Source organism: Pelodiscus sinensis, unplaced genomic scaffold (assembly GCF_049634645.1).
Source record: "Pelodiscus sinensis isolate JC-2024 unplaced genomic scaffold, ASM4963464v1 ctg131, whole genome shotgun sequence".
In the NCBI taxonomy this organism is placed as follows: Eukaryota; Metazoa; Chordata; order Testudines; family Trionychidae; genus Pelodiscus; species Pelodiscus sinensis.
Window position 1 is genome coordinate 236,033 of NW_027465961.1, and position 27,402 is coordinate 263,434.

The window sequence follows — 27,402 nt, forward strand, 5'->3', positions numbered from 1 at the left end:
AGGGTGGTGAAGCACTGGGCTGGGTTCCCTAGGGAAGTAGTGGAGTCTCCATCCCTAGAGGTGTTTAAGTCTCGGCTTGACAAAGCCCTGGCCGGGTTGATTTAGTTGGGATTGGTCCTGCCTAGAGCAGGGGGCTGGACTTGATGACCTTCTGGTGTCTCTTCCAGTTGTATGATTCTATGATAAGGGGATGGTTTGATGAGATAACATGATCTTGGTAACTAATTGTCCATTCATTATCAGTGGGCAATAGGTCAATGGAGGGATGACAGGAGTTACTATAGAGAACTTTTTGGGTGTCTGGCTGGTGAGTCTTGCCCACATGCTCAGGGTTTAGCTGATCGCCATATTTGGGGTCAGGAAGGAATTTTCCTCCAGGGTAGATTGGCAGAGGCCCTGGAGGTTTTTCGCCTTCCTCTGTAGCATGGGGCACAGATCACAGCTGAAGGATTCTCTGCATGTTGGGGTCTTCAAAGTATTTGAAGGCTTCAATATCTGAGATATAGGTGAGAGGATTATTCTAGGAGGGGTTGGCGAGATTCTGTGGCCTGCACTGTGCAGGGGGTCAGACTAGATGATCAGAATGGTCCCTTCTGACCTTGGAGTCTATGAGACTACTGGGGCTGGCAGTGGAGGTGTGGGAGGGGAGTCATGGCAGAGGGGGAGCTGGTGGGTGGTTATTAGGTGACCTGGGCAGCGGGGGGGATTTCGGGGCCCTGCTGCGGGGGCAGGAGCCGGGTGCTGGGGGCCTGAGGGATTGGGGGAGTCAGAGGCGGGGGGGTCAGAGGATGGGGGTCATGAGTGAAGGGATCGGTGGGGGTGAGGAGGGGGAGGTCGGGGAGGGGCAAGTTTGTGTGCAAAGCCGAGGGACCTGGGGGGAGGCATCAGGTTCTTCATGGGGGCGAGTGTTGGGGGCATGTGGGTGGGGCTGAAGGACTGGGGGCTCTGGGCCAGAGGGAGCCAGGGGCATAGAGGCCCATGGGGTGCACAGGCCATGGGGGGTTATGGGGGTGGGGCTGGGGGAGGAGGGTTATGGGGGCGGGGCCGAGGAGTCAGGGGGCGGGGCCGAGGGAGGGGGGTTATGGGGGCGGGGCCGAGGGAGGGGGGTTATGGGGGTGGGGCTGGGGGAGGAGGGTTATGGGGGCGGGGCTGAGGGAGGGGGGTTATGGGGGCGGGGCCGAGGAGTCAGGGGGCGGGGCTGAGGGAGGGGGGGTTATGGGGGCGGGGCCGAGGAGTCAGGGGGCGGGGCTGAGGGAGGGGGCTATGGGGGCGGGGCCGAGGAGTCAGGGGGCGGGGCTGAGGGAGGGGGCTATGGGGGCGGGGCTGGGGCCGAGTCCGCAGGCCAGGCCGGAAGCGGAAGCGGGCGGCACTTCCGGCGCTCGGCGGGCGGCCATGTTGGAGCGGCGGCGGCGCAGCGGCGGGTGCGGGCTCCGCGGCGGCCGGTAGGTTGCGCCGGGCCCTGGTGGGGGCGCTGCCGGCTCCGCGCTGCCGCTTGCCGGGCCCGGGGCAGGAGCCGCGCCCCCCCCAGCCCGGACCCCGCCCCCTGGCCCTGGCCCCGCCCCCGCCCCGCCCCCAGCCTCGGCCGCTGCCCCGCGTGCGCCCGGCGCGTGTCGGGGCGGAGGGGCCGGCTCCTGTGGCACGTGCCTGCGGGGCCCGGCAGCCACGCAAAGGCCGCTCCCCGGTGTCCGTTCCTGGCCCTGCCAGAGCCGCCCCCCCCGGCGGGCCAGGCGTGGCTCTGCCCCGGGGCGGCTGGGGGCTTGCTCCCACCTCGGAGAGAGTCCCGCCGGCTGCCCGGCCCCCTCGGGGCTCCGCTGGGACCGGGCCTGGGGCCGCCTGCCTCGGGGCTGGTTCAGCGCAGGGCCCCCCTCCACCGGCTGCCCGGCCCCCTCGGGGCTCCGCTGGGACCGGGCCTGGGGCCGCCTGCCTCGGGTCTGGTTCAGCGCAGGGCCTCCCTCCGCCGGCTGCCCGGCCCCCTCGGGGCTCCGCTGGGACCGGGCCTGGGGCCGCCTGCCTCGGGTCTGGTTCAGCGCAGGGCCTCCCTCCGCCGGCTGCCCGGCCCCCTCGGGGCTCCGCTGGGACCGGGCCTGGGGCCGCCTGCCTCGGGTCTGGTTCAGCGCAGGGCCTCCCTCCGCCGGCTGCCCGCCCCCTCGGGGCTCCGCTGGGACCGGGCCTGGGGCCGCCTGCCTCGGGTCTGGTTCAGCGCAGGGCCTCCCTCCGCCGGCTGCCCGGCCTCTCTCCGGGCTCCGCTGGGACCGGGCCTGGGGGCCGCCTGCCTCGGCTCTGGTTCAGCGCAGGGCCTCCCTCCGCCGGCTGCCCGGCCCCCCTCGGGGCTCCGCTGGGACCGGGCCTGGGGCCGCCTGCCTCGGCTCTGGTTCAGCGCAGGGCCTCCCTCCGCCGGCTGCCCGCCCCCTCGGGGCTCCGCTGGGACCGGGCCTGGGGCCGCCTGCCTCGGCTCTGGTTCAGCGCAGGGCCTCCCTCCGCCGGCTGCCCGGCCTCTCTCCGGGCTCCGCCTGGGACCGGGCTTTGGGGCCGCCTGCCTCGGCTCTGGTTCAGCGCAGGGCCTCCCTCCGCCGGCTGCCCGGCCTCTCTCCGGGCTCCGCCTGGGACCGGGCTTTGGGGCCGCCTGCCTCGGCTCTGGTTCAGCGCAGGGCCTCCCTCCACCGGCTGCCGCTTTTCATGGCTCCTTGCCCGTGGCCCGGGTGCCGCTGGTGTGGGGCTGATGTAGCCGCTTGAGCACAGCGGGTCGGTGGCTGGAAGGCTGGTACGCAGTGGTGCCTTGGGACGTGGTGCGGCTTCCAGCTGCCACATGCTCCAGGTGGGTGGCATGGGGCTGCCGTGCCCAACCCCATCTCTGCAGAGATGGCCATGGCTCAAGCTGAGCAGCTTGCCGGGCGGACGGTTCCTCCCCCAGCCTGCGGAGATGGCTGCGAGCTGCTGTCTGCAGGGAATGCTGCTTAGGACCGCACGCTGCAGAGCTGAGCTCTTCAGGGGAGGCTTTCGGCTGGTTCCTTCCTGAGCAGACTGTCTCTCTAGGTGCGCCCCTCTGCGGCCTTCCACCCGTGACAGGCCTCTCCAAGGAACGCTGCACCACAAGCAGCCTGCTTGCCTCTTCCCAGCCTGGCTGAAGCTTTGTGGTGCTAACCCTTCCCACTCCTGGGCCGCTCCTGCCGATTGTCAGACCATGGCCTCTGCGCTCCTGCGGACCCCTTCGTTCTGGGGCCAGCAGGCATTTCGAGGGGGTCTGCACCTCTCCCACGGGCTGGCAGTGACACTGGGTCCATGTATCTGTAGAACTGTGGATTTGCCATGCTGCTGTCTGCATGGGGCAGCACCTGGCCAGTGGGCGCGCACGCTAGGGGTGCACCACGAGGCAATGCTGTGGATTAAATGATACCCCAATGTGTGTCTATTTACGTTTGATCAGATAGTTGTTTCTTAAGCGCGGCTTTGTGTGTCCATAAGCAGCTGCAGAGTGAGGACGCGCCAGGGCAGAGAGCGCCTCCCGGCTGCCTGTAGTAAATGGCGTTTCCCAAATCCGCCGGCAGGTGGGGTGGAGCTGGCCATCTTTGTTCCCAGAGGATGGTGATCCTGCATCCTTCCACTGGCTCCCCATTCTCTCTCTTCATCCAACACCAGCTACTTGTCTTCATTGCTTCCGGGGCCTATCTCCTCCTTCCTTGGCTTCTCCCATTCCCTGGTAGGATGGCGGGGTCCATCTCCCGTGGCACCCTGAAGGTACATTCTCCCCCCCACACACACACACACTATTCCATTATCCTTTGCCAGGACAACTTCTAAAAACCGAAGAGCACCGCCGATCCCGCAGACCCATATTGGTTCATTGTTCCCTTGTGCCTGTCTAGGGCAGGGTTGGCAACCTTTGGCGTGCAGCCCAGCAGGTAGAATGCTGGTGGGTCCCATTGTGCCCACTGCCAGGCGCGGTGCAGCATGGCTACGGGGAGCTGCTGGCGGGGGACAACCCTGCAGACGGTCCCTGTAAACAGAATGTCTTGCAGCAGCTGAAGGAACTCTGTCTGGAGGTGAGGTGCCTGCTAAGGCTCCCACCGGTCCAGGGCAGCGGCTTGGCTCCCAACACCCTGCTGAAATGGTTTTCCTCCAGCTCTGCAGTGCGTTCTGACTGGCAAAACTCAGCAGTGATTTTGAGATGCCCCGGCCATGGCAGCAGCATCTGCCTTCATGTCGCTTCCTGATTGCCTGCGGCTTCCCTTTCTGCTGAGACACCTTCCATCCATGCCTTCCACAGCACCAGCAAAGCAGCAGCAATGTCTCTACGGTCCCTGAAGGCTGTGGATAATAGGGTTCGGTATACTGAGCTTATCCTCTGCATTCCTCTCTAAGCTCATGCTGGGCACTTGGAATGAGAAACTACCATTTATTTTATCACCGTTTTTTTACAACATTTCCCGAGGATAGGCCAGCTCTTAATAAATTGTATCTTAGCATGGGAAAAAGTTTAGAAAAGGGCAACAAAAGCGAGGGGCTTGGAACGGCTGCCCTATGGGGGGAGAGTAAAAATACTAGAACTCTTCATCTTAGGAAAGAGGAGACTGAGGAGGATAGGCTAGAGGTCTGTAAAATCATGGCTGGCGTGAAGAAGTGAATATGGAAAAGTTACTTGCTCCCATAAAGATAAGACCTAGGGGTCACCCAATGAAATGAATAGGTGGCAGGTTTAAAACAAAACAAGGTTTCTTCACACAGCGCACAATCGACCTGTGGAACTCCTCGCCAGAGGATGTGGTGAAGACCAGGACTTTTAACAGAGTTCAAAAAAAGGGCTAAATAGATTCATGGAGGTTGGGTCCATCAATGGCTGAGAGCCAGACTGGGCAGGACCGGTGTCCCTAGCCTCTGTGTGTCAGAAGCTGGGAATGGGTGACGGGAGGGATCACTTGATGATTCCTTCCCTCGGGGGCACCTGGTGCTGGCCACTGTGGGCAGACAGGACACTGGGCTGATGGGCCTTTGGTCTGGCCCAGCCTGGCTGCTCTGACATAAAACAGTCAACGGCGGAATTCCATCAAACATCTCGAGGGAGAATTGGTTTGGCTCCTCCTGCTCTCATCAGTGAAGCTGAACCAAAGCAGCTATTAGGGCAAGTATCTCGTGACTTCAGCAACAATTTCTTTGCTCCTGGAGAAGATGGACTTCAGTCTGTGGCTGAAAGGTGTGAAATGGGCACTGCGGCCATGTGTTAATACGGAGCACCCTTCCATTCTAGGCATCTTTGTCCCGTGCGCATGGTCTGAGACAGTATCGCGCACATGCCAGTTGAGTCCATTACTGCTTTTGCTGCCGCGCCTTGTACCTGTTCTGTGGCGAGAGCACTTCCCGAGGTATCTGTTGTTTGTGAAAGATAAGCAACCCCATCTTCTGTTGTCACCGGGCATGGATTCTGGATCGCTGTGTATCTTGGCTGAAACTGCCGCTTCCCCTCAGTATTTCTTGCTCTGTTCAAGTTCCTTCCCGTGCTCTGTATCTAGCAGCCTTCCACCACCGTCTGCTGGGCCAGGTGGCGTGTAGCCTGGGTTTAAGGCTCAGCCATGTTGAGGAAGGTGCTGATTGTTAACAGTGGGAAAAGGAGAATTTGTGGCATAAATGAGCTGAGCTACCTTTTCATCTCTTGGTATTTGCTGGTCCTTGCGACAGAGCGGCCCGTGGTGGTTTGGCTGGAGGGCTGACATCTGCTTGCTACTGAGACTTTATCATCTGAAATACGTTTAGCTGCAGCGCTGCCACTCACAGTACCAAGGGACGACTTTGAAGCTGTTGCAGATAGAGTCCGTCTCCTACGCGTAAATGGGATCCTGAAACAGAATTAGCAACGATTGAGCAGGGATGTAACAGTGCAGTTGATTAACCAGTGAGCAAACGCTGATAGGGTAATGCTGTGGACTTTCCCTCCCCCCACCCTTGCCAGTAAATGTGTTAGCAGGCTGGCCAGCAGCCCGGCTCAGTTCCAGCTCATGCTGGGTCCAGAACCTCCCCCCGCTGCGGCTCTGAATTTAAAGTGTATTAGGAGCCAGGCGGGCAGGCAGCCCGGCTCAGTTCCAGCTCGCACCGGATCCAAGAGCTCAGACCCCCCCTTAGATGCGCTGCTGCCACCTTGTGCTGCTGCCTCTTTATCAGGGACAGCAGCGCGGGGCGACAGGCAGCCGGTCCGCGAGGGGGGCTGGTTTTTAAATAGCTCCCCTTGTGGACTAGCTCCCCCCGGCACCCTGCACTGCTGCCTCTGATACAGCGGCTGCCGGGACTGCTGACTAGTCGACTCACCACTAGGAATTCATGAGGTTCCTCGACTATTAAATTAACCGATATCGAACATCCCCGATTTTGAACAGTTCTTCTCCGCTCTTCTCACTCTATTATTTAGTTACATTTTTAGCAAGGCTGCACATCCGATTCCAAGTGACTGCAAAAGCTAAGACTGACTGGGTTCAAATGCACTTAATTGGGGGTAAGTCCCATGAAACGCACAGGCACGGCTGGTTTGAGAAGTACAGACCAGGGTTCCTTGGGAGAGCTGAGTCACGCTGGAGTAAAACAAGGGCTAGAGGTTTGCCATCGCCAGTGGGCAGGCTGTGTCAAAGGAAGGGGCCTGCATTCTGTAGCCTCAGAAAGGGAAGTGTCACTCCGGGACACCTGGCAACTCTGGGTCCCTCGTACTGCAGCTCTGTGCTGTGTGCTTGGGTGAGGGATTCCAAACCTCATTAACTGATTAAACAAGCCGTGAGGGTTGGCTAAGTGACAGGCTTTTCTAGCAACTCAACACAGCAAACAGCTCGGGAATTGTCTGCCGCTGACAGGCCGAGCGCGTGCAGAGTGGTGCCTTGCAAAGGGAGCTGCACAGCCGCTCTTCACGTTCCTTCTGCCAATGGGCGCTTTCCTGCTTGTGCTGCTTGCGCCTGGCGCCTTTTCCTTTTTGTCCAGCAAACACATTTCTTTCTCCTCTTGCCAGCAGGGTCTCTCGCCCACAAGCCACGGCCCTGTTCCATGGCAGAAGTGTGGGGTTATGAGAAACTGTGTGCGCCAAATGTCTTCCCTTCTTCCCAGCCCACTCCACTCTTCCTTCCTGTGCTGCCCCTGCCATTAACCGTGTCCTAACGACCCCTCTGCTCTGGCCCCTGCATGGCCCAGCCCTGCCACCGCATGCGCACGGAACAGCGACAGCCCTACCCAGCTGGGCCTGCCTTTGCACGTGACTTGATTCTGCTGAGAGGGGGGAAGCGAAAGGCCAGACCTTTTGAGAAGCAGGCGCTGGGAATTGGGCCGGACAGACTAGAGCACGAATTAGGGATGTGAAGGACCAGGCGACAGGATAGTCGACTAGTCGCTTCCCCCCTTGCTGCCTCTGTCTGATAGAAGCAGCAAGGCGGGGAGAAGAGGAGGCACTTCAAAGCGGCAGTGCTGCTTGAATCCTGGGGCCAGGCTCCAGGCTCCGTGCGGTGCGGCCACTTGGAAACACCGCGGAGAGCCCGGCGTCAGGTTCCCCGAGGCGTTTCCAAGTGGCAGCGCCGTACAGAGCTTGGGGTTGCGCCCACCAGACCCGGGCTCCACGCGGCGCTTTCGCCTTTAAAGTGTCGCAATAGCCCTGGGGCCGTTGCTACGCTGCGGAGGCGCCCTGGTGACTAATGGACTCTTCCACTTGCCGTCCTTCGCGGGAATCCGTGGCTGAGGCTGAGCGGAGGGCTGGCGTGCACGGGAGGAGACTGAATTGTAACGGTTGTGTGTTAAATGAGAGAGGTGGGGTTCATTGATGACTTTCCAAAAGTTTAAATCGTTGATTTTTGTCCCCCTGCTTTTTACCACGGCTGTCGCCTTCCTGGCCACTTGCAGCCGTGTCGGGGTTCAGCTTGCTGGCCAAGTGCCAGCCGGCTGTAGTTCTGTTCTGCCATGCTGGCTCCTGGGCGTGTGTCCTGTGCCCACTGCTGGCTCCCTGAGCACTCCGACAGGAGCTGTGAGCGCTGGCCCTCAGCCCGGCGGGCCAAGCCCCCAGTGAGTTAGGGTTCCTACACGGTAGCCAGGGCTCTGCTGTGCTCTGGTCTTATTGGAGGCCTGTTGCCTTGTCTGTGCAGAGGGCGTGGTGCTGGGTGGCCAGCGGTTTGTGGCAACCCACTGCAGACGGGCTGGTAAGCCGGGAAGGGAAGCAGGAGGGAGGAGGCCATGCTGCCTTGGCCCATGGCTCCAGCGAAAGCACTGGAACAGGGTCAGAGACCGACGAGAGGGCTGGAGGGAAACTCCAGGAGCTCAGCCTCATCGATGGCTGTGGAAGAGGCCGAGCTGCTTGATGCGGGCCTGGAAGGTCCCCGCAGGGCGCTTTCTGGAGCCGAGAGCTCTGTGGTGCAGAGCCGGTGGCTGCAGGCTGCGGTGCGTGCGATCCGACGGGATGGGGGGAGGGTGTGGAGCCACTGGCGTGGCTGCGCTAGTGACGGGTGATTCTCTGTCCTGCGAGCGGCGAAGGGGCTGGGCGAGATGGGCGCTCTGCGCAGCCGTCCCTTCCCCGAGTGGCGCTCAGCGTGTGGGCTGTGCTAACTCTCGTCTCTTCTCCTCTCTTCCTTTGAGGTGTCCAGTGCTGATTTTCAAGGAGTTTGGGCCTCTTGGAAGCTCCTGGCCTAATGCCATGAATATTGAGGTGAACAATGGGGAGGAGAAAGCTGTCCATTCGTGGTCCAGACTCTCCTCTGCAGGACAGAAAGCCCTGGAGGAAGCTCTCAGAGTCTTCAACCCCATGTCCAAGGACCTTTCGGACACTGAAACCCAGCTGGTGGCCTTTCTCCAAGGCCTCCGGGAGGAAGGCTACCAGCCCACAATCCTAAGGAGCAAGGATGTGTATGGGTACAGCTCTTGCACGGCAGATACGCCCAGCCAGGCCCGCGAGGGGGCGGCTGCCTCGCACTGTACTCGCACTCTCGGGGGAGGCCCAGCAGTGACCCCCGAGTTGCCTGGGACCCTTGCAGGCCTTTCGGTCAGTCCGAGCGTCCCCGCCAAGCCTGGGCCTAAAGGGAGCGCCACAAACCTGCTGCTGAACTCGCTGAAAGAGACGAGGACAGGCCCCTCCAAGGCCTCCGCCATGGGCTTCCCCACCACCATGTACCCGGACGTGTATCCAGCCATGCGCCTCTCTGTCGTCCTGGAGGCCTTGGTCCCGCTGAAAGCCCCAGCGTCCTGCTTGGAGCCCAGACGCAGAGCGGGGCGCCTGGGCCTCGCCCCCTCGGACCTTAAGCTCCTGAAGGCATCTCCTTTGGGCAAGAACGCCAGGCTCCCCTCGGGGCCGCTCGAGCCCAGCGGCTGCAGACACTTGGCTCCGAGGGCGCCCGACTCGGCGTCTCTCGCTGGGAAGCTGCTGAGGGGCGCGGAAGGGGGGGTGCTGAAGGAGAGTAACGCTTGCAAAGCCTCTGGGATCCTGAACGGGAGGGTCACTGAGAGTGCAGCTCAGAGTGGCAGCGGGGGGGCCAAGGAGGGGCTGGCGGGGCGGAGCGACTGGAAGGGCGGCAGCGGTGGGCAGAAGAGGAAGAGGGCCGAGGAGGTGAAAGCGGCAGCCCCGCGGAAGAGGAGAAGCGCTGGGCCAGCCCCCAGTAGCCCGGAGCTAGGGCAGAGCGCACTGGCCCTGCTGCTGTCCCGGGCCATCAAGGTGGCCGGCTCTTCAGACGAGGAAGTGAGGAGGCGGGCGCAGCAGATCCTTAGGGTCAACCTGTCCCCTGTGATCAGAATCCAGCCACTGCCCCGCTCTCCCAACGTCCCCTGAGTGCCTCTTGCCAGCCACTTGCTTTGAATATGCCTGTGGGCGCCGGAGCCGGAGCCGGAGCCAGGCTGTGGAGACGTGTGCGAGCAGCTCGTGGCCTCTAGCACAGGGCAGCGTGCAGCGGCCGGGCCTGCAGACTTTGGCCACGGGCTCCCATGCTGTAGCTGGCCGCCGGCCGCCGAGAAGTGCAGGGAGCCGACTCCCAGCCCCAGTGGGAACGGAGCCAAACGCGAGCGCCTGTTGCTGTGCGCCTCTGGGCCTGGCGGAGGGGGCGCTTGCGCGGGGGCAGTGCCGCTCTCGGGCCGCTGGCGCACTGGGAGGCTCTGCCCTTCGCCAGCTGTACAATGATCGGTTTTATTTTGATCAGATTTTCTAACTTTATTATATCTCTGTCTCTGCACAATGGCCTGGGCCTGTCTGAAGACGCTTCCTCCGCCCTGGATTCGGGCTTAACCTGCCCTGCACTCAGCCTCTGGTGACAGGGCGCCAGGGTCTTTCCCACGGTCAGTGTTGTGCCCGGGCAGAATTGGAGCCAGGCCTTTGTCTCTGCACCGCTGCAGGTCTGTCCTGTCTGCAAAGGCCGTGCACAGCGGGGCGGCTGGCTGGGCTGCCGGCTCTGGGGGGCTGCTGGATCTCTGGGGCTGCCCCTTTCGCGAGACTCCCGGGGTCGCTGCCACAGGGCAGTGCCAAGCGCCCCACTGTTAACTGCAGAAGGGAGGTGGGGGCGGGCTGCCGGGTCTCCGCTGCCGGGCGGGCAGAGCACTCGCCCGGGGCTCTGAATGTCCCGCTGCGCGGCCGAGGACCGGAGCACGGGGGCGGGGCTGGGAGAGGCGTTCCCGGCCCTTTCACTGCGGCGGCGTTAGTTTCTGGGGTGGTTTGCTCCAGCTGAGCCCACTGCCGCTGATCTCTCACCTGGGTTACCTTGTGGGCCTGTGGGCCAGTCTGCTGCCGCGTATAAACCCTTTCTCTGCACCGCGTCTCGGCTCCGTTCTGCGGCTGCCAGCGCGGGGAGCCCCTCGGGGCGGGCAGGGCCTGGGATCATGCGTCTCACTCGCGGCTGTGCTGCTGGGAGCGTGCGGCAGGCAGCCCTTCGCTGGCTACCGGCGGGTCAGCCTTCCGGAGCCGCGCCCTCCCCCTCGCCCAAGCTGGAGGCTGGTCCGGAGCCCAGACCAGAGGGGCGTTCTCCCCCTTGGCCCTGCGGAGGCCACCCCAGTGCTGCGTGGCGGCAGGAAGAGCCCAGGGCTTGCTGCAGCAGTGTCTCCGCAGGCCGCACTCGCGGATGGGCGGGTGCAGCATGTTGCGCTGTTGCTTGGAACCCGGGCCGCCTGCCGCACCAAAGGGACTCTGGGGCCGGGTTTCCCTTCCCTTTCACCCGGGACATTGCCAGCCCCACGGCTCGTGCCGGGAGCATTCTCCGGACGTGGCTCGGGCGCAGTGCCCCGCTGTGCTGCTTGTCCTGGGGGGCTCAGCCCACCCAGGGGCCCGCCTGGCACCCAGCCCAGCCGCTGCCTGGCTAGCAGCCCTTGCTGCTTGGGAGCCAGAGCCCACCGCCAGGCCGGACCAGCTTGTGGAGCACCAGCGGAAAAGCTCAGCTTCGCCCCATCTGTGCTAGTGCCACGTCCGGCCACGGAGCCTTTCCTTTTCTCTGCCTGCGTTCCCAGCCCGTGGCTTCCCGTGGGGCAGGGCTGGAACTGGGCTTTCCCATCACCCTCTGCGCGGCTCCTGCCCAGCCTGTCCCGGCAGCTTTCCAGCAGTCGCGGAACTAGCCTGCCCCTCGCAGGGCTCCAGGCTCCGGCCTGGTGGGTTGCTGCCTTCCCCAGGGCGTAGTCCCCCGGCTCCCAGAGCCACACGCCCGCTGCCCATGCAGCCCCCACCTGCGCAGTGATGCCAGTGAGAGGCACCTGCTTATGCCCAGAGTGGAATGCGGGCCGGGGTCTCCTGCGTGTGGCGAGCAGCGGTGGTCGCTTTCCTCAGTGCGCCCCTCCCCGAAGCCCCTTCCCCGGCAGGAGAGCTGCCTGGGCCGTCCCCTCACGGGCTGTGGCAGTGCGCGGGACCGACCGGCCAGCAGACGCTGGAGGTTAGTGCCGCGTTTCTCCAGCGGTATCGTAGTGCTGTAGGCGACACGCATCCCCCTCCCCCACCAAGACGTGTTTGAGTGGGCTGGCCAGCAGCCTGGCTCCTTCCCGGCCCGCTGCCGCGTGCCCTGGCAATCTAGTAGGGGCAGGCAGCCCGGCTGCGTTCTGGCGTGTCTGGGCAGCCAGTGCGCGAGGGGAGCTCCCGCCCGGCCCCGCGCTGCTCCCTCGGCTACAGAACAGGAGCGCATGGTGGCCGCACTGGCTACCAGCCCCGCCCCAGGGCCCGGACCAGTGGAGTGACCACTCGCACTGGGTGAGGTTACTGGCCTGTTCTCCCCGCCACGAGGGGTGCAGTAGCGGGGGCGTGGTGCAGGGCCGGGGCTGGCCCAGGCAGGGAACACGTCCCCCTCCCTGAGCGCGTCCCCTTTGCTGGGCCAGGCCGAGGAGCTGCTGGAGCCCTGCACTGCGAGGGCAGAGCGTGCGGGGGGGCAGCCCCTCTCTCAGCCCTTGTGCGGGAAAGGGGAGGTTCTGCCCAGAGCTGCAGGTGTGTTCTTGGCTGATCACCTGGCATGTTGGGCAGACCCACAGCGTGGGCGCAGCCACAGGCTGTACTAGTGCACGGCCGTGCGCTGGCCCTCGTGCGCAGTGCGAGGCACACGCTGTTCTGGGCAGGAAGTGCCTGCTCTGGCTGGCACTGCTTGTGGGCACAGCGAGAGCCGCGCTCAGGCTGCCAGCTCAGTGGGCAGGTGCTGTACGGACGCTGCGCTGTGGGCCACATGTAGCCTGGGGCCTGCCCGCGTGTGCCCTGCGTGCACGGGCAGGGCAGGGCCTAGGGGCTGGCGGGGCAGGCAGCTGCCAGGGAAGGGGGGCTCAGATGATCAGCGGTTTGGTTGCAAATCAGCTGAGTGGCTACAAGGGAGATTTGAACGCACCTGGGAATGGTGCCCAGCCGCATCTCCCTGCTGCTCGTGTCCGTGCCCTCTGCCTGGTGGGTGTGGGCAGCCGGGCCCCAGGACCTGGCACGCCGCTGCGCAGGGCCTCCGGGTCTAGCCCTCAGGCACGGTGGCCGGGGTCTCCTGCTGGCAGCCCTTCTGGCAAAGCAGCGCTGGGGATGTTTCGGCCACCTGCTTTGGGTGCCTTGGTGTGGCCCCATCAGCCTTTTTCACAAGGGAGCGGGGTGCACGGTGAGGCTGGCCTGGGCCAGCGCCGCCCTTGCCCGCTGCAGTCTGGCTGGCCCCACGGGGCTGGAAGGCTGCCCCGAGCTCCAGGCTGGGCTGAGCTGCCAGAAGGTGGGGCCGTCCCAGAGAGGCCCCCTGGGCTGCCTTGCTCGACACAGCCGGCCCCTTGCCTTCCACCCTCCCCCTTCTGCCGAGCCGCTGAGGGGTGCCACTGGGTGCCGGGCCTGATCCGGAGCCTTGCCTGGGGCTGCGGCCTCCTACCATGAGCAGCTGAAGCCAGGCCCCCGGGCAGCAATTAGGCCTGGCCCTGGAGTCCCTCAAAGGCCGCCTGATCCTGGATGCCCCGTGTGCTGCCTTAATGAGCCCGCGCAGGTCTCTGCCCACAGCCAGGGACAGGAGGTGCCGGGGGGCAGAGCTCGGTGCCTCCGGCAGGCACTGGCACATGGGGTGTCGGCCCAGGCCCTGTTCTGCCTGGCTGCTGCCACTGCTTAGAGAGCCCGGCTAATGCCAGGCAGCGTGGGCCGCAGGGAGGTGGCCGAGCGGAGGCACTGCCCACGGGCCGGGGAGCTGCACCTGCTGCCAAGCAGACTTGTGAGAACTGGTGGGGGCCGGGCCTGCCCCTGCTCAGGCTGGAGCCGCCAGCTGTGGCACGGATCTCGCTGGGCATGAAATCAGGCAGCCTGGCCCAGCAGCGTGGCGTGAACCCAGAGCAAGCGGCCTGCAAGAGGGGCCCCCCTGCCGCTCGGGCTGGGCCAGGCCCCTCGTTCCGTGGCGCGTGGTCCCGGCTGGGGGCTGCACGCTGGCTGGACTCGGGCCACGCACTGCAGGGCAGCGAGGGAACGGGCGAACCCCACCGGCCCTTTCAGAGTCCAGCCGGCTGGGCCGGGTCCTGCCCCTTTCTCAGTGCTCCAAGGCCCTCTGCCGGGTGGGCCTGGCTGCAGCTCCCCCCCGCCTCTCCACGGCCTGCCGCAACGCCCGCCTTGTCCCTAGCAGGCCAAGGAGCCGGAGGGGGGCGGGCCAGGCATCCTGCTGTGCTGCCCATGCCAGGCGCCGGAGCCAGGCCTGCCTTCCTGCACACAGGCAGCCCCCCAGGCCTTAGCCTGACACTGCAACTGCCCGGCCTGCCTTGCGGGGCCTGGCCGGGGCTCAGCTCACCCCGGGAGCGGGACGGGCACCGGGCGCCTGCTGTGGGGTGGGCAGTAACTGCCTCCTGCTGCCGCTCTGGGGCCCAGCCCCAAGCTCCTGTGCCAGAGCCTGCGGAGTTTCTGCGGGCCCGGCACGCTGTGCAGGGGAGGGGTGCTCCGTGGGGCGGCGTGACTGAGCGAGCCTGAGGCCGGCTGCGCTCTCCCAGCTGTGCTGGGCAGCCCCTGAGGCGGGAGCCCGAGTGGCCAGGGGTGGAGGCGCGGCTGGGATCGGCGCCCCCATTCCGGAGCCGGGCGCTTGGCTGGCGTGGGCTGCACCTGCCCCTCCGCCTGGGCTTTTCCCCTGGCACGGAGGGAAACCTTGGTGGGGCCCTTGAGCTGTTCCCGCTCGAGAGCCCTGGGGGCCCGTCCTCTGGAAACGCGCGCGGCGTGTCGGCCGCAGACAGAGCTGGGAAGCCCGGAAAATGAGAGAACCTCTTACTGCCTCGGTACAGAACCCAGCCCTCGCGGTGCTCGGGTCCTGCCCGCGCTCGGCCCAGCGGGACCCCGTCTCCCATGCGGCAGCCCCCCTCGGGGAGCCCCTCCGGCCCCATGGCAGAGAGACAGCCCCCCTCGGGGAGCCCTTCCCCAGAGAGACAGCCCCCCTCGGGGAGCCCTTCCTCAGAGAGACACCCCCCCCTCGGGGAGCCCTTCCACAGAGAGACACCCCCCCCTTGGGGAGCCCCTCCGGCCCCGCGGCAGAGACAGCCCCCCCCCTCAGGGAGGCCCTCCGCAGAGAGACAGCCCCCCCTCAGGGAGCCCTTCCACAGAGAGACAGCCCCCCCTCGGGGAGCCCCTCCGGCCCCGCGGCAGAGAGACAGCCCCCCCTCGGGGAGCCCCTCCGGCCCCGCAGCAGAGAGACAGCCCCCCCTCGGGGAGCCCTTCCACAGAGAGACAGCCCCCCTGGGGGAGCCCTTCCTCAGAGAGACACCCCCCCCTCGGGGAGCCCCTCCGGCCCCATGGCAGAGAGACAGCCCCCCCTCGGGGAGCCCCTCCGGCCCCGTGGCAGAGACACAGCCCCCCTCGGGGAGCCCTTCCACAGAGAGACACCCCCCCCTTGGGGAGCCCCTCCGGCCCCGCGGCAGAGACAGCCCCCCCCTCAGGGAGCCCCTCCGCAGAGAGACAGCCCCCCCTCAGGGAGCCCTTCCACAGAGAGACACCCCCCCTCGGGGAGCCCCTCCGGCCCCGTGGCAGAGAGACAGCCCCCCCTCGGGGAGCTTCCAGTGCAGCAACCCTCTCTTGGAGGGTCCACTCTCAGCTGGGGGGGGCTGCCCCTCTGCCTCCAGGAAGGCGCCTCTCAGGGCCTCCGACCCCCGGAGCCTCCCCTCCCAGGGGCCTAGCCCAGCCCTGCTCCCCAGCCAGAGCGACCCCCAGCCAGCGCCCAGCAGGAGGGCGATGGAGCTGTGAACAGCAAAGGGGCCCTCAGCCCAGCTGCTCTGAATCTCCCTGCAGCCAGCCGAGTCCTGCCTGCTCTGCTCAGCCCCCCAAGAACAGCCCCAGAACCCCCAGAACCCCCAGCAACAGCCCCTCCCCCAGCCATTATCTTCGCCCCAGGTAAGAGAGTCGCCTGGCCCCCCCTTCCCCTCCCCTCCCCGTGACCAGCTGGGCCAGCCATGTCCTCTGAGCAGGGCTGCCAGCACCAGACGCCGACTCCAGTTCTGGGCTGTTCTCTGAAACAACAAACTCCCCTCTTTGTCGCATTAACTAGTAACATCCGGGCACTGAGCCCCCCTGCATGCAGCCCCCCCAAACTCCTAAAACCCCCTCCCCCTTGTCACATTGAACCAGTAACATCCGGGCACTGAGCCCCCTGCATGCAGCCCCCCCTGAACCCCCAAACCTCCCTCCCCCTCGTCACATTGAACCAGTAACATCCGGGCACTGAGCCCCCCTGCATGCAGCCCCCCCAAACTCCTAAAACCCCATCCCCCTCGTCACATTGAACCAGTAACATCCGGGCACTGAGCCCCCTGCATGCAGCCCCCCTGAGCCCCCAAACCTCCCTCCCCCTTGTCACATTGAACCAGTAACATCCGGGCACTGAGCCCCCCCTGCATGCAGCCCCCCCAAACTCCTAAAACCCCATCCCCCTCGTCACATTGAACCAGTAACATCCGGGCACTGAGCCCCCTGCATGCAGCCCCCCCTGAACCCCCAAACCTCCCTCCCCCTCGTCACATTGAACCAGTAACATCCGGGCACTGAGCCCCCCTGCATGCAGCCCCCCCTGAACCCCCAAACCTCCCTCCCCCTCGTCACATTGAACCAGTAACATCCGGGCACTGAGCCCCCCTGCATGCAGCCCCCCCTGAACCCCCAAACCTCCCTCCCCCTTGTCACATTGAACCAGTAACATCCAGGCACTGAGCGCCCCTGCATGCAGCCCCCCTGAGCCCCCAAACCCCCTCCCCCTTGTCACATTGAACCAGTAACATCTGGGCACTGAGCCCCCCTGCATGCAGCCCCCCTGAGCCCCCAAACCTCCCTCCCCCTTGTCACATTGAACCAGTAACATCCGGGCACTGAGCCCCCCTGCATGCAGCCCCCCCTGAACCCCCAAACCTCCCTCCCCCTCGTCACATTGAACCAGTAACATCCGGGCACTGAGCCCCCCTGCATGCAGCCCCCCCTGAACCCCCAAACCTCCCTCCCCCTTGTCACATTGAACCAGTAACATCCGGGCACTGAGCGCCCCTGCATGCAGCCCCCCTGAACCCCCAAACCTCCCTCCCCCTTGTCACATTGAACCAGTAACATCCGGGCACTGAGCCCCCTGCATGCAGCCCCCCCAAACTCCTAAAACCCCATCCCCCTCGTCACATTGAACCAGTAACATCCGGGCACTGAGCGCCCCTGCATGCAGCCCCCCTGAGCCCCCAAACCTCCCTCCCCCTTGTCACATTGAACCAGTAACAGCCGGGCACTGAGCGCCCCTGCATGCAGCCCCCCTGAACCCCCAAACCTCCCTCCCCCTTGTCACATTGAACCAGTAACAGCCGGGCACTGAGGCCCCCTGCATGCAGCCCCCCTGAACCCCCAAACCTCCCTCCCCCTTGTCACATTGAACCAGTAACATCCGGGCACTGAGCGCCCCTGCATGCAGCCCCCCTGAACCCCCAAACCTCCCTCCCCCTTGTCACATTGAACCAGTAACATCCGGGCACTGAGCCCCCTGCATGCAGCCCCCCCAAACTCCTAAAACCCCATCCCCCTCGTCACATTGAACCAGTAACATCCGGGCACTGAGCGCCCCTGCATGCAGCCCCCCCTGAACCCCCAAACCTCCCTCCCCCTCGTCACATTGAACCAGTAACATCCGGGCACTGAGCGCCCCTGCATGCAGCCCCCCCAAACTCCTAAAACCCCATCCCCCTCGTCACATTGAACCAGTAACATCCGGGCACTGAGCCCCCCTGCATGCAGCCCCCCTGAACCCCCAAACCTCCCTCCCCCTTGTCACATTGAACCAGTAACATCCGGGCACTGAGCCCCCCTGCATGCAGCACCCCTGAACCCCCAAACCTCCCTCCCCCTTGTCACATTGAACCAGTAACATCCGGGCACTGAGCCCCCCTGCATGCAGCCCCCCTGAACCCCCAAACCTCCCTCCCCCTTGTCACATTGAACCAGTAACATCCGGGCACTGAGCACCCCCCTGCATGCAGCCCCCCTGAACCCCCAAAACTCCCTCCCCCTCGTCACATTGAACCAGGAACAGCCGGGCACTGAGCCCCCCTGCATGCAGCCCCCCTGAACCCCCAAACCCCCTCCCCCTTGTCACATTGAACCAGTAACATCCGGGCACTGAGCCCCCCTGCATGCAGCCCCCCTGAGCCTCCAAACCTCCCTCCCCCTCGTCACATTGAACCAGTAACATCTGGGCACTGAGCGCCCCTGCATGCAGCCCCCCTGAGCCCCCAAACCTCCCTCCCCCTTGTCACATTGAACCAGTAACAGCCGGGCACTGAGCGCCCCTGCATGCAGCCCCCCTGAACCCCCAAACCTCCCTCCCCCTTGTCACATTGAACCAGTAACATCCGGGCACTGAGCCCCCCTGCATGCAGCCCCCCTGAACCCCCAAACCTCCCTCCCCCTTGTCACATTGAACCAGTAACATCTGGGCACTGAGCGCCCCTGCATGCAGCCCCCCTGAGCCCCCAAACCTCCCTCCCCCTCGTCACATTGAACCAGTAACATCCGGGCACTGAGCCCCCCTGCATGCAGCCCCCCTGAGCCCCCAAACCTCCCTCCCCCTCGTCACATTGAACCAGTAACAGCCGGGCACTGAGCCCCCCTGCATGCAGCGCCCCTGAACCCCCAAACCCCCTCCCCCTTGTCACATTGAACCAGTAACATCCGGGCACTGAGCCCCCCTGCATGCAGCCCCCCTGAGCCCCCAAACCTCCCTCCCCCTTGTCACATTGAACCAGTAACATCCGGGCACTGAGCCCCCCCTGCATGCAGCCCCCCTGAGCCCCCAAACCCCTCTCCCCCTTGTCACATTGAACCAGTAACAGCCGGGCACTGAGCCCCCCTGCATGCAGCCCCCCTGAGCCCCCAAACCTCCCTCCCCCTTGTCACATTGAACCAGTAACAGCCGGGCACTGAGCCCCCCCCTGCATGCAGCCCCCCCTGAACCCCCAAACCTCCCTCCCCCTTGTCACATTGAACCAGTAACATCCAGGCACTGAGCCCCCCCTGCATGCAGCCCCCCTGAACCCCCAAACCCCCTCCCCCTTGTCACATTGAACCAGTAACATCCAGGCACTGAGCCCCCCCTGCATGCAGCCCCCCTGAGCCTCCAAACCTCCCTCCCCCTTGTCACATTGAACCAGTAACAGCCGGGCACTGAGCCCCCCTGCATGCAGCCCCCCTGAACCCCCAAACCCCCTCCCCCTTGTCACATTGAACCAGTAACATCCGGGCACTGAGCCCCCCTGCATGCAGCCCCCCTGAGCCCCCAAACCTCCCTCCCCCTTGTCACATTGAACCAGTAACATCCGGGCACTGAGCGCCCCCTGCATGCAGCCCCCCTGAGCCCCCAAACCTCCCTCCCCCTCGTCACATTGAACCAGTAACATCTGGGCACTGAGCCCCCCTGCATGCAGCCCCCCTGAGCCCCCAAACCTCCCTCCCCCTCGTCACATTGAACCAGTAACATCTGGGCACTGAGCGCCCCCTGCATGCAGGCCCCCAGAAGCCCCCAAAACTCCCCACTTCCTCGCACATGGCATGCCCACATCTCGAATGCTGCGTACAGGTGTGGTCGCTTCATCTCAAGAAAAATCTCTTGGCATTGGAAAAGGTTCAGAAAAGGCCAAGACTCTTGGGGTTTGGAGCGGGTCCCAAGAGATGGACTTTTCAGTATAGGAAAGAGGAGACGAAGGAGGGGGATGCTAGAGGGCCATGCAATCATGGCGGGTGTGGAGAAAGTGAAGAAAGAAGAGTGATTTATCCTTCCCATAACACCAAAGGGGTCACCAAAGAAAATTAGTAGGGTTTAAAACAAACCAAAGGAAGTTTATCTTCATGCATTGCACAGTCAACCTGTGGAACTCCTCGCCACAGGATGTGGTGAAGATCAGGACTTCTAACAGGGTCCAACAAGAGCTAGCTAGATTCGTGGAGGTTGGGTCCGTCGATGGCTCAGCCAGGCTGGGCAGGGTGGCCCTCGCCACGGACGATGGGAGGGATCACATGGTGATTCCCTGTCAGGGTCACTCCCTCTGGGCACTGTGGGCGGAGCCAGCCTGGCCGCTCTGAGGGGCACGGTCTCTGCTGCGTTGGTGCAGAACCACTCTCGTGTGGCCACCCTCCCTGCCGCCAGCAAGGGCAAACCACCTGCCTTGCAGCCGTTCTCACTGCAAGCGGGAAGCAGGGCTGGAGGGCTGGGTGCCGGGGGGCGCTGAGCGGCAGCAGAAGCCAGGCACCAAGCAGACCTCCGGGAACGTGTCCCTAGGCAGGCTGGGGGCTCAGGCTGCGAGCAGTCTGCCTCCTGTGGCTAGAGGCCAGCCAGGCCTGGCCTCCCTTGGCAGCTGGATTGCATCAAAGGACGGCCTGCCTCCCCCCGTGCCGAGCCGGCTGCTCTGGGCCTTTCCAGGCGTGGCTGTGGACTCCTTGCGCCTTTGGGTCTGGACCAGGGAGCCGGCGCTGCGGCTGGGGCAGGTGAGTGGGAGGAGGCAAGATCTCTCCTCCCATGCGCTTGGCTGCCAGTGCAGAGCCTGGTGCAGGCCGTCCCTGCCTTCGTCCAGGGCACCTGGAGGGAACACAGAGCCCCAGAAATCAGCTCCCCCGCATCCCCGAGCCTGCCTTTGCTCTGCAGGGCTCTGGGTACCTCGTCTCACCACTGCTTGGCTGTTTCTACCCTCCCAGCGAGCCCGGGCCCCACCTGTCCCCGTGGTGCCTAAGTCCCTCCGCCTGGGCCTCAGTTTCCCCCACCACCTGAGCCAGCTCTCAGTGACACCCCGTGGCCCAGCCCCTCCCAACGGGCCCTGCTCTCAGCGACACCCTGTCACTTGCCCCGTCCCCTGCCCTGTGTCCTATCCCTTACTGTGCCCTTTACCCTGCCAGTGCAGTGCCCAGCTGGCCGCAGGACCGCAGGCCGCGCCATAGGGGTGCCAGCAAGCAGGCAGGGCTAGGGCTGGCCCTAGCATAGGGCCCGGCAGCCCCATGGCTGTGTGCCAGGCAGCCCGAGGCAGCTCCCTGCACACGGCTGAGCAGGGACACGTACACAGGGACAGGTCGGGTGCTCCCTGGCGCACGGCACAGCCCCTCCCTCTGCTTCCCGCAGCCCGAGGGGCCCGCCCTGCCCGTGCACAGTGCCAGCTGGGGCCAGGCCTGGGCGGGCGCTCCCTCAGGCACCAGGGCCCCATGCCGTCTCTCAGCAGGGAGCTCCGCCGTGGCACGCTCCCTCCTGCCGGCTCCAGCTTGTCCTCTCCCCACCGCCCTGCCTGGCCTCCTGCTCACCTTGGCGAGGCAGGTGGGCCCGCCCCACCTGGCACCGGGCTGGGAGGAGGAGTCCAGGGGAGGGAAGCTCCTGCAGGAACAAACAGCCCAGCCCTGTGCAGAGCGGAGCTGGGCTGGCGGGAGGCCCTTGCCAGGGCGGGAGCCCACCCGGCCGAGCCTTGCTCTCGCCAGGGACACCGATCCACAGCCGCCACACAGGTACCAGCCTGGCGCCCTGCCCGGCTCGCCCTCAGAGCGTGCGCAGCTGCCGGGCTCCTGCTCCTGTGGTCAGGGCAGGACGGGCTGCCAGTCTCCCCAGGGCAGGCCTGCCTGCTTGCCCCTGTGAGGGACCCTCCCCCGGCAGGCTGCCTGGGCTGCCCCCCAGGGGCGGCCTCCCTGTGCCAGCCAGGCCTAGGGCTCTGGCGGGTGCCAACAAGAAGGTGGGGGCACCGAGGGGGCAGCTTTGCCGTGGCGAGGAGCGTGGCGGCGGGGCAGGGCTGGGGCTGGTGGAGCACAGTGATTGCTGGGAGCGTGGGGGAGGGGAGGCCCTGGGGGTGTCCCTGCCCGGCCTGGGTGTGGCTCTGTCTCGCCAGCACCCAGGTGACAGGGAACTGGCCAGGGGGCTCGCAGCCTGGGCCAGAGCCCCCAGCGCCCCGCCTGACCCCGGGTCCCAGGGCTGAGCCACCAGGAGGAGTCCGGCGGTGGGAGCTGGCTGCGGGCTGGGGATACCGGGGGAGTCTGAGCCAGGCTGGCGCCCGGCCTCGGGCCTGCTCTACCAGGCCTGAGCACACGCTGGGGGACAAGGGACTGCAGGCTGCTGGGCAGACCCCACGGCTGAGCCCCACCAACCTCCTGGGCCACCCTGCTCGGCAGTGGGGAGCAAGCACAGCCCCACCGGGCAGTCAGACTGCGGCCCACCTGGCTCCTTGCCGGCCGTGGGGCCGAGCCGCCCCTGGGGATCTGGGGCCAGCTGCCTCGCCTCGGTGGCCTTGGCTGCTCCCCCCGCCCACCCGTCCGCTGGGGCAGCAGCTGTGGGATGCGACACAACACGCACATTCCTGGCGGGCCCGGCCCCCTCTCCCGGCCCGGCTTGGCGTGGAGCCGCGGGGCACAAGGAGCAGACCCCTCCCCCAGCAGAGCAGGGGGGAGCCAGCCCGGCCTCTGCAGAAAGCCCCAGGGCACCCGCTGCCCCACGAGCAGCGACACTGCGGGGGCCGAGCGGGGAGCAGCGCCCATGGCTCACCCCACTGGGCAGCCACTGTGCCCTTAGCGTTCCCATCATGCCTTCGGCCACCCCCCGGCACCCTGCTCCGCCCCGCTCCGCCCGCCCCCCGGGCACCCCACACCACCCGCCCCGCTCTGCCCACCCCCCGGCACCCTGCTCCGCCCCGCTCCGCCCGCCCCCCGGGCACCCCACACCACCCGCCCCGCTCCGCCCACCCCCCCGGCACCCTGCTCCGCCCCGCTCCGCCCGCCCCCCGGGCACCCCACACCACCCGCCCCACTCCGCCCCACTCTGCCCACCCCCGGCGCCCCGCTCCGCCCACCCCCCGGGCACCCCACACCACCCGCCCCGCTCTGCCCACCCCCCGGCACCCTGCTCCGCCCCGCTCCGCCCGCCCCCCGGGCACCCCACACCACCCGCCCCACTCCGCCCCACTCTGCCCACCCCCGGCACCCCGCTCCGCCCACTCCCCGGGCACCCCACACCACCCGCCCCGCTCTGCCCACCCCCCAGCACCCTGCTCCGCCCCGCTCTGCCCACCCCCGGCGCCCCGCTCCGCCCCGCTCTGCCCACCCCCGGCGCCCCGCTCCGCCCCGCTCTACCAACCCCCCGGGCACCCCACACCACCCACCCTACTCCGCCCCGCTCTGCCCACCCCCTGCACCCCACTCCACCCACCCCCCGGCATCCCAATGGGCAGCCACTGTGCCCTTAGCGTTCCCATCATGCCTTCGGCCACCCCCCGGCACCCTGCTCCGCCCCGCTCCGCCCGCCCCCCGGGCACCCCACACCACCCGCCCCACTCCGCCCCGCTCTGCCCACCCCCCAGGACCCCGCTCCGCCCACCCCCCGGCGCCCCGCTCCGCCCCGCTCTACCAACCCCCCGGGCACCCCACACCACCCGCCCCACTCCGCCCCGCTCTGCCCACCCCCCAGCACCCTGCTCCGCCCCGCTCCGCCCACCCCCGGGCACCCCACACCACCCGCCCCACTCCGCCCCACTCTGCCCACCCCCCAGCACCCTGCTCCGCCCCGCTCTGCCCACCCCCCGGCGCCCCGCTCCGCCCACCCCCTGGGCATCCCACACCACCCGCCCCACTCCGCCCACCCCCCGGCACCCCGCTCCGCCCACTCCCCGGCGCCCCGCTCCACCCACCCCCCGGGCACCCCACACCACCCGCCCCACTCTGCCCCGCTCTGCCCACTCCCCGGCACCCTGCTCCGCCCCGCTCTGCCCACCCCCGGCGCCCCGCTCCGCCAACCCCCCGGGCACCGCACACCATCCGCCCCGCTCCGCCCACCCCACTCTGCCACGCTCTACCAACCCCCCGGCGCCCCGCTCCGCCCACCCCTGGGCACCCCACACCACCCGCCCCACTCCGCCCCACTCTGCCCACCCCCCAGCACTCTGCTCCGCCCCGCTCTGCCCACCCCCCGGCGCCCCGCTCCGCCCACCCCCTGGGCATCCCACACCACCCGCCGCACTCCGCCCCGCTCCGCCCACCCCCCGGGCACCCCACACCACCCGCCCCACTCCGCCCCGCTCTGCCCACCCCCCAGCACCCTGCTCCGCCCCGCTCCGCCCACCCCCGGCGCCCCGCTCCGCCCACCCCCCGGCGCCCCGCTCCGCCCCGCTCTACCAACCCCCCGGGCACCCCACACCACCCGCCCCACTCCGCCCCGCTCTGCCCACCCCCCAGCACCCTGCTCCGCCCACCCCCCGGGCACCCCACACCACCCGCCCCACTCCGCCCCGCTCTGCCCACCCCCCGGCGCCCCGCTCCGCCCCGCTCTGCCCACCCCCCGGCGCCCCGCTCCGCCCCGCTCTGCCTATTCTCCGGCGCCCCGCTCCGCCCCGCTCTGCCCACCCTGCAGCGCCCCGCTCCGCCCACCCCCCGGCGCTCCGCCCCGCTCCGCCCACCCCCAGCACCCGACTCCGCCCCGCTCCGCCCACCCCCCAGCACCCCACTCCGCCCCGCTCCGCCCACCCCTGGGCACCCCACACCACCCACCCCCCGGCGCCCCGCTCCGCCCACCCCCCGGGCACCCCAAACCACCCACCCCCCGGTGCCCCGCTCCACCCACCCCCCAGGCACCCCGCTCCGCCCACCCCCGCACCCCGCTTCACCCCGCTCTGTCCCCCCTCCCCCCCGCCGTCCCCGCGTGGCTCCGGGTGCGCTCGGGGGGGCGGGGCGCGTGAATGGGCCGTTCCCGTCGCCTGGAGACCGCGCGCCCCATTCACCGCCCAGCGCATTTGAATAAGAATCGCCGGGGTCCGCGTTCCCACGCTGCCGCCCCGCCCCCCCACCCCCCCGCCGGCAGCAAGTCCGCTCGCGGATCGCCCGCCGGCAGCAAGGTGCCGGGGCAGTTGGCGGCAGGGCGCCCGGGGGGGGTAGTTGGCGGGGGGCAGTTGGCGGCAGGGCGCCCGGGGGGGGTAGTTGGCGGGGGGCAGTTGGCGGCAGGGCGCCCGGGGGGGGTAGTTGGCGGGGGGCAGTTGGCGGCAGGGCGCCCGGGGGGGGCAGTTGGCGGGGGGCAGTTGGCGGCAGGGCGCCCGGGGGGGTAGTTGGCGGGGGGCAGTTGGCGGCAGGGCGCCCGGGGGGGGCAGTTGGCGGGGGGCAGTTGGCGGCAGGGCGCCCGGGGGGGTAGTTGGCGGGGGGCAGTTGGCGGCAGGGCGCCCGGGGGGGTAGTTGGCGGGGGGCAGTTGGCGGCAGGGCGCCCGGGGGGGGTAGTTGGCGGGGGGCAGTTGGCGGCAGGGCGCCCGGGGGGGGCAGTTGGCGGGGGGCAGTTGGCGGCAGGGCGCCCGGGGGGGGTAGTTGGCGGGGGGCAGTTGGCGGCAGGGCGCCCGGGGGGGGTAGTTGGCGGGGGGCAGTTGGCGGCAGGGCGCCCGGGGGGGGTAGTTGGCGGGGGGCAGTTGGCGGCAGGGCGCCCGGGGGGGGCAGTTGGCGGGGGGCAGTTGGCGGCAGGGCGCCCGGGGGGGTAGTTGGCGGGGGGCAGTTGGCGGCAGGGCGCCCGGGGGGGGCAGTTGGCGGGGGGCAGTTGGCGGCAGGGCGCCCGGGGGGGTAGTTGGCGGGGGGCAGTTGGCGGCAGGGCGCCCGGGGGGGTAGTTGGCGGGGGGCAGTTGGCGGCAGGGCGCCCGGGGGGGGTAGTTGGCGGGGGGCAGTTGGCGGCAGGGCGCCCGGGGGGGGCAGTTGGCGGGGGGCAGTTGGCGGCAGGGCGCCCGGGGGGGGTAGTTGGCGGGGGGCAGTTGGCGGCAGGGCGCCCGGGGGGGGCAGTTGGCGGGGGGCAGTTGGCGGCAGGGCGCCCGGGGGGGCAGTTGGCGGCAGGGCGCCCGGGGGGGGCAGTTGGCGGGGGGCAGTTGGCGGCAGGGCGCCCGGGGGGGGTAGTTGGCGGGGGGCAGTTGGCGGCAGGGTGCCCCGGGGGGGGCAGTTGGCGGCAGGGCGCCCGGGGGGGGCAGTTGGCGGGGGGCAGTTGGCGGCAGGGCGCCCGGGGGGGGTAGTTGGCGGGGGGCAGTTGGCGGCAGGGCGCCCGGGGGGGGCAGTTGGCGGGGGGCAGTTGGCGGCAGGGCGCCCGGGGGGGGTAGTTGGCGGGGGGCAGTTGGCGGCAGGGTGCCCGGGGGGGTAGTTGGCGGGGGGCAGTTGGCGGCAGGGCGCCCGGGGGGGTAGTTGGCGGGGGGCAGTTGGCGGCAGGGCGCCCGGGGGGGGCAGTTGGCGGGGGGCAGTTGGCGGCAGGGCGCCCGGGGGGGGCAGTTGGCGGGGGGCAGTTGGCGGCAGGGCGCCCGGGGGGGGTAGTTGGCGGGGGGCAGTTGGCGGCAGGGCGCCCGGGGGGGGCAGTTGGCGGGGGGCAGTTGGCGGCAGGGCGCCCGGGGGGGGTAGTTGGCGGGGGGCAGTTGGCGGCAGGGTGCCCCGGGGGGGGCAGTTGGCGGCAGGGCGCCCGGGGGGGGCAGTTGGCGGGGGGCAGTTGGCGGCAGGGCGCCCGGGGGGGGTAGTTGGCGGGGGGCAGTTGGCGGCAGGGCGCCCGGGGGGGGCAGTTGGCGGGGGGCAGTTGGCGGCAGGGCGCCCGGGGGGGGCAGTTGGCGGCAGGGTGCCCCGGGGGGGGCAGTTGGCGGCAGGGCGCCCGGGGGGGGTAGTTGGCGGGGGGCAGTTGGCGGCAGGGTGCCCCGGGGGGGGCAGTTGGCGGCAGGGTGCCCCGGGGGGGGCAGTTGGCGGGGGGCAGTTGGCGGCAGGGCGCCCGGGGGGGGCAGTTGGCGGCAGGGTGCCCCGGGGGGGGCAGTTGGCGGCAGGGCGCCCGGGGGGGGTAGTTGGCGGGGGGCAGTTGGCGGCAGGGTGCCCCGGGGGGGGCAGTTGGCGGCAGGGCGCCCGGGGGGGGCAGTTGGCGGGGGCAGTTGGCGGCAGGGCGCCCGGGGGGGGTAGTTGGCGGGGGGCAGTTGGCGGCAGGGCGCCCGGGGGGCAGTTGGCGGGGGGCAGTTGGCGCAGGGCGCCCGGGGGGGGCAGTTGGCGGCAGGGTGCCCCGGGGGGGGCAGTTGGCGGCAGGGCGCCCGGGGGGGGTAGTTGGCGGGGGCAGTTGGCGGCAGGGCGCCCGGGGGGGGCAGTTGGCGGCAGGGTGCCCCGGGGGGGCAGTTGGCGGCAGGGCGCCCTGGGGGGGGCAGTTGGCGGGGGGCAGTTGGCGGCAGGGCGCCCCGGGGGGGGTAGTTGGCAGCAGGGTGCCCCCGGGGGGGGTAGTTGGCAGCAGGGTGCCCCGGGGGGGGCAGTTGGTGGCAGGGCGCCCGGGGGGGGCAGTTGGCGGGGGGCAGTTGGCGGCAGGGTGCCCCGGGGGGGGTAGTTGGCGGGGGGCAGTTGGCGGGCAGGGCGCCCGGGGGGGGTAGTTGGCGGGGGGCAGTTGGCGGCAGGGCGCCCGGGGGGGGCAGTTGGCGGGGGGCAGTTGGCGGCAGGGCGCCCGGGGGGGGCAGTTGGCGGCAGGGTGCCCGGGGGGGGCGCAGTTGGCGGCAGGGCGCCCTGGGGGGGCAGTTGGCGGGGGGCAGTTGGCGGCAGGCGCCCGG

The 27,402-nt window shown here is 68.2% G+C and overlaps 1 protein-coding gene across 2 annotated transcripts; it reads left to right on the forward strand.

Moving 5' to 3' along the window:
• The first annotated feature begins 1,305 nt into the window (after window positions 1-1,305).
• Window positions 1,306-9,905, forward strand: CCDC71 (coiled-coil domain containing 71). Of its 2 annotated transcripts, XM_075917358.1 has the most exons (3): window positions 1,366-1,442; window positions 3,034-8,016; window positions 8,584-9,905. In XM_075917358.1, exons 2-3 carry the CDS (start codon window positions 7,778-7,780, stop codon window positions 9,764-9,766), a joined length of 1,422 nt encoding a protein of 473 aa, XP_075773473.1. In that variant the 5' UTR covers window positions 1,366-1,442; window positions 3,034-7,777; the 3' UTR covers window positions 9,767-9,905. The 2 variants fall into 2 exon arrangements, with proteins under 2 accessions (XP_075773475.1, XP_075773473.1); XM_075917360.1 differs by lacking the exon at window positions 3,034-8,016 and having other exon boundaries at window positions 1,306-1,442.
• The last annotated feature ends 17,497 nt before the right edge of the window (window positions 9,906-27,402 follow it).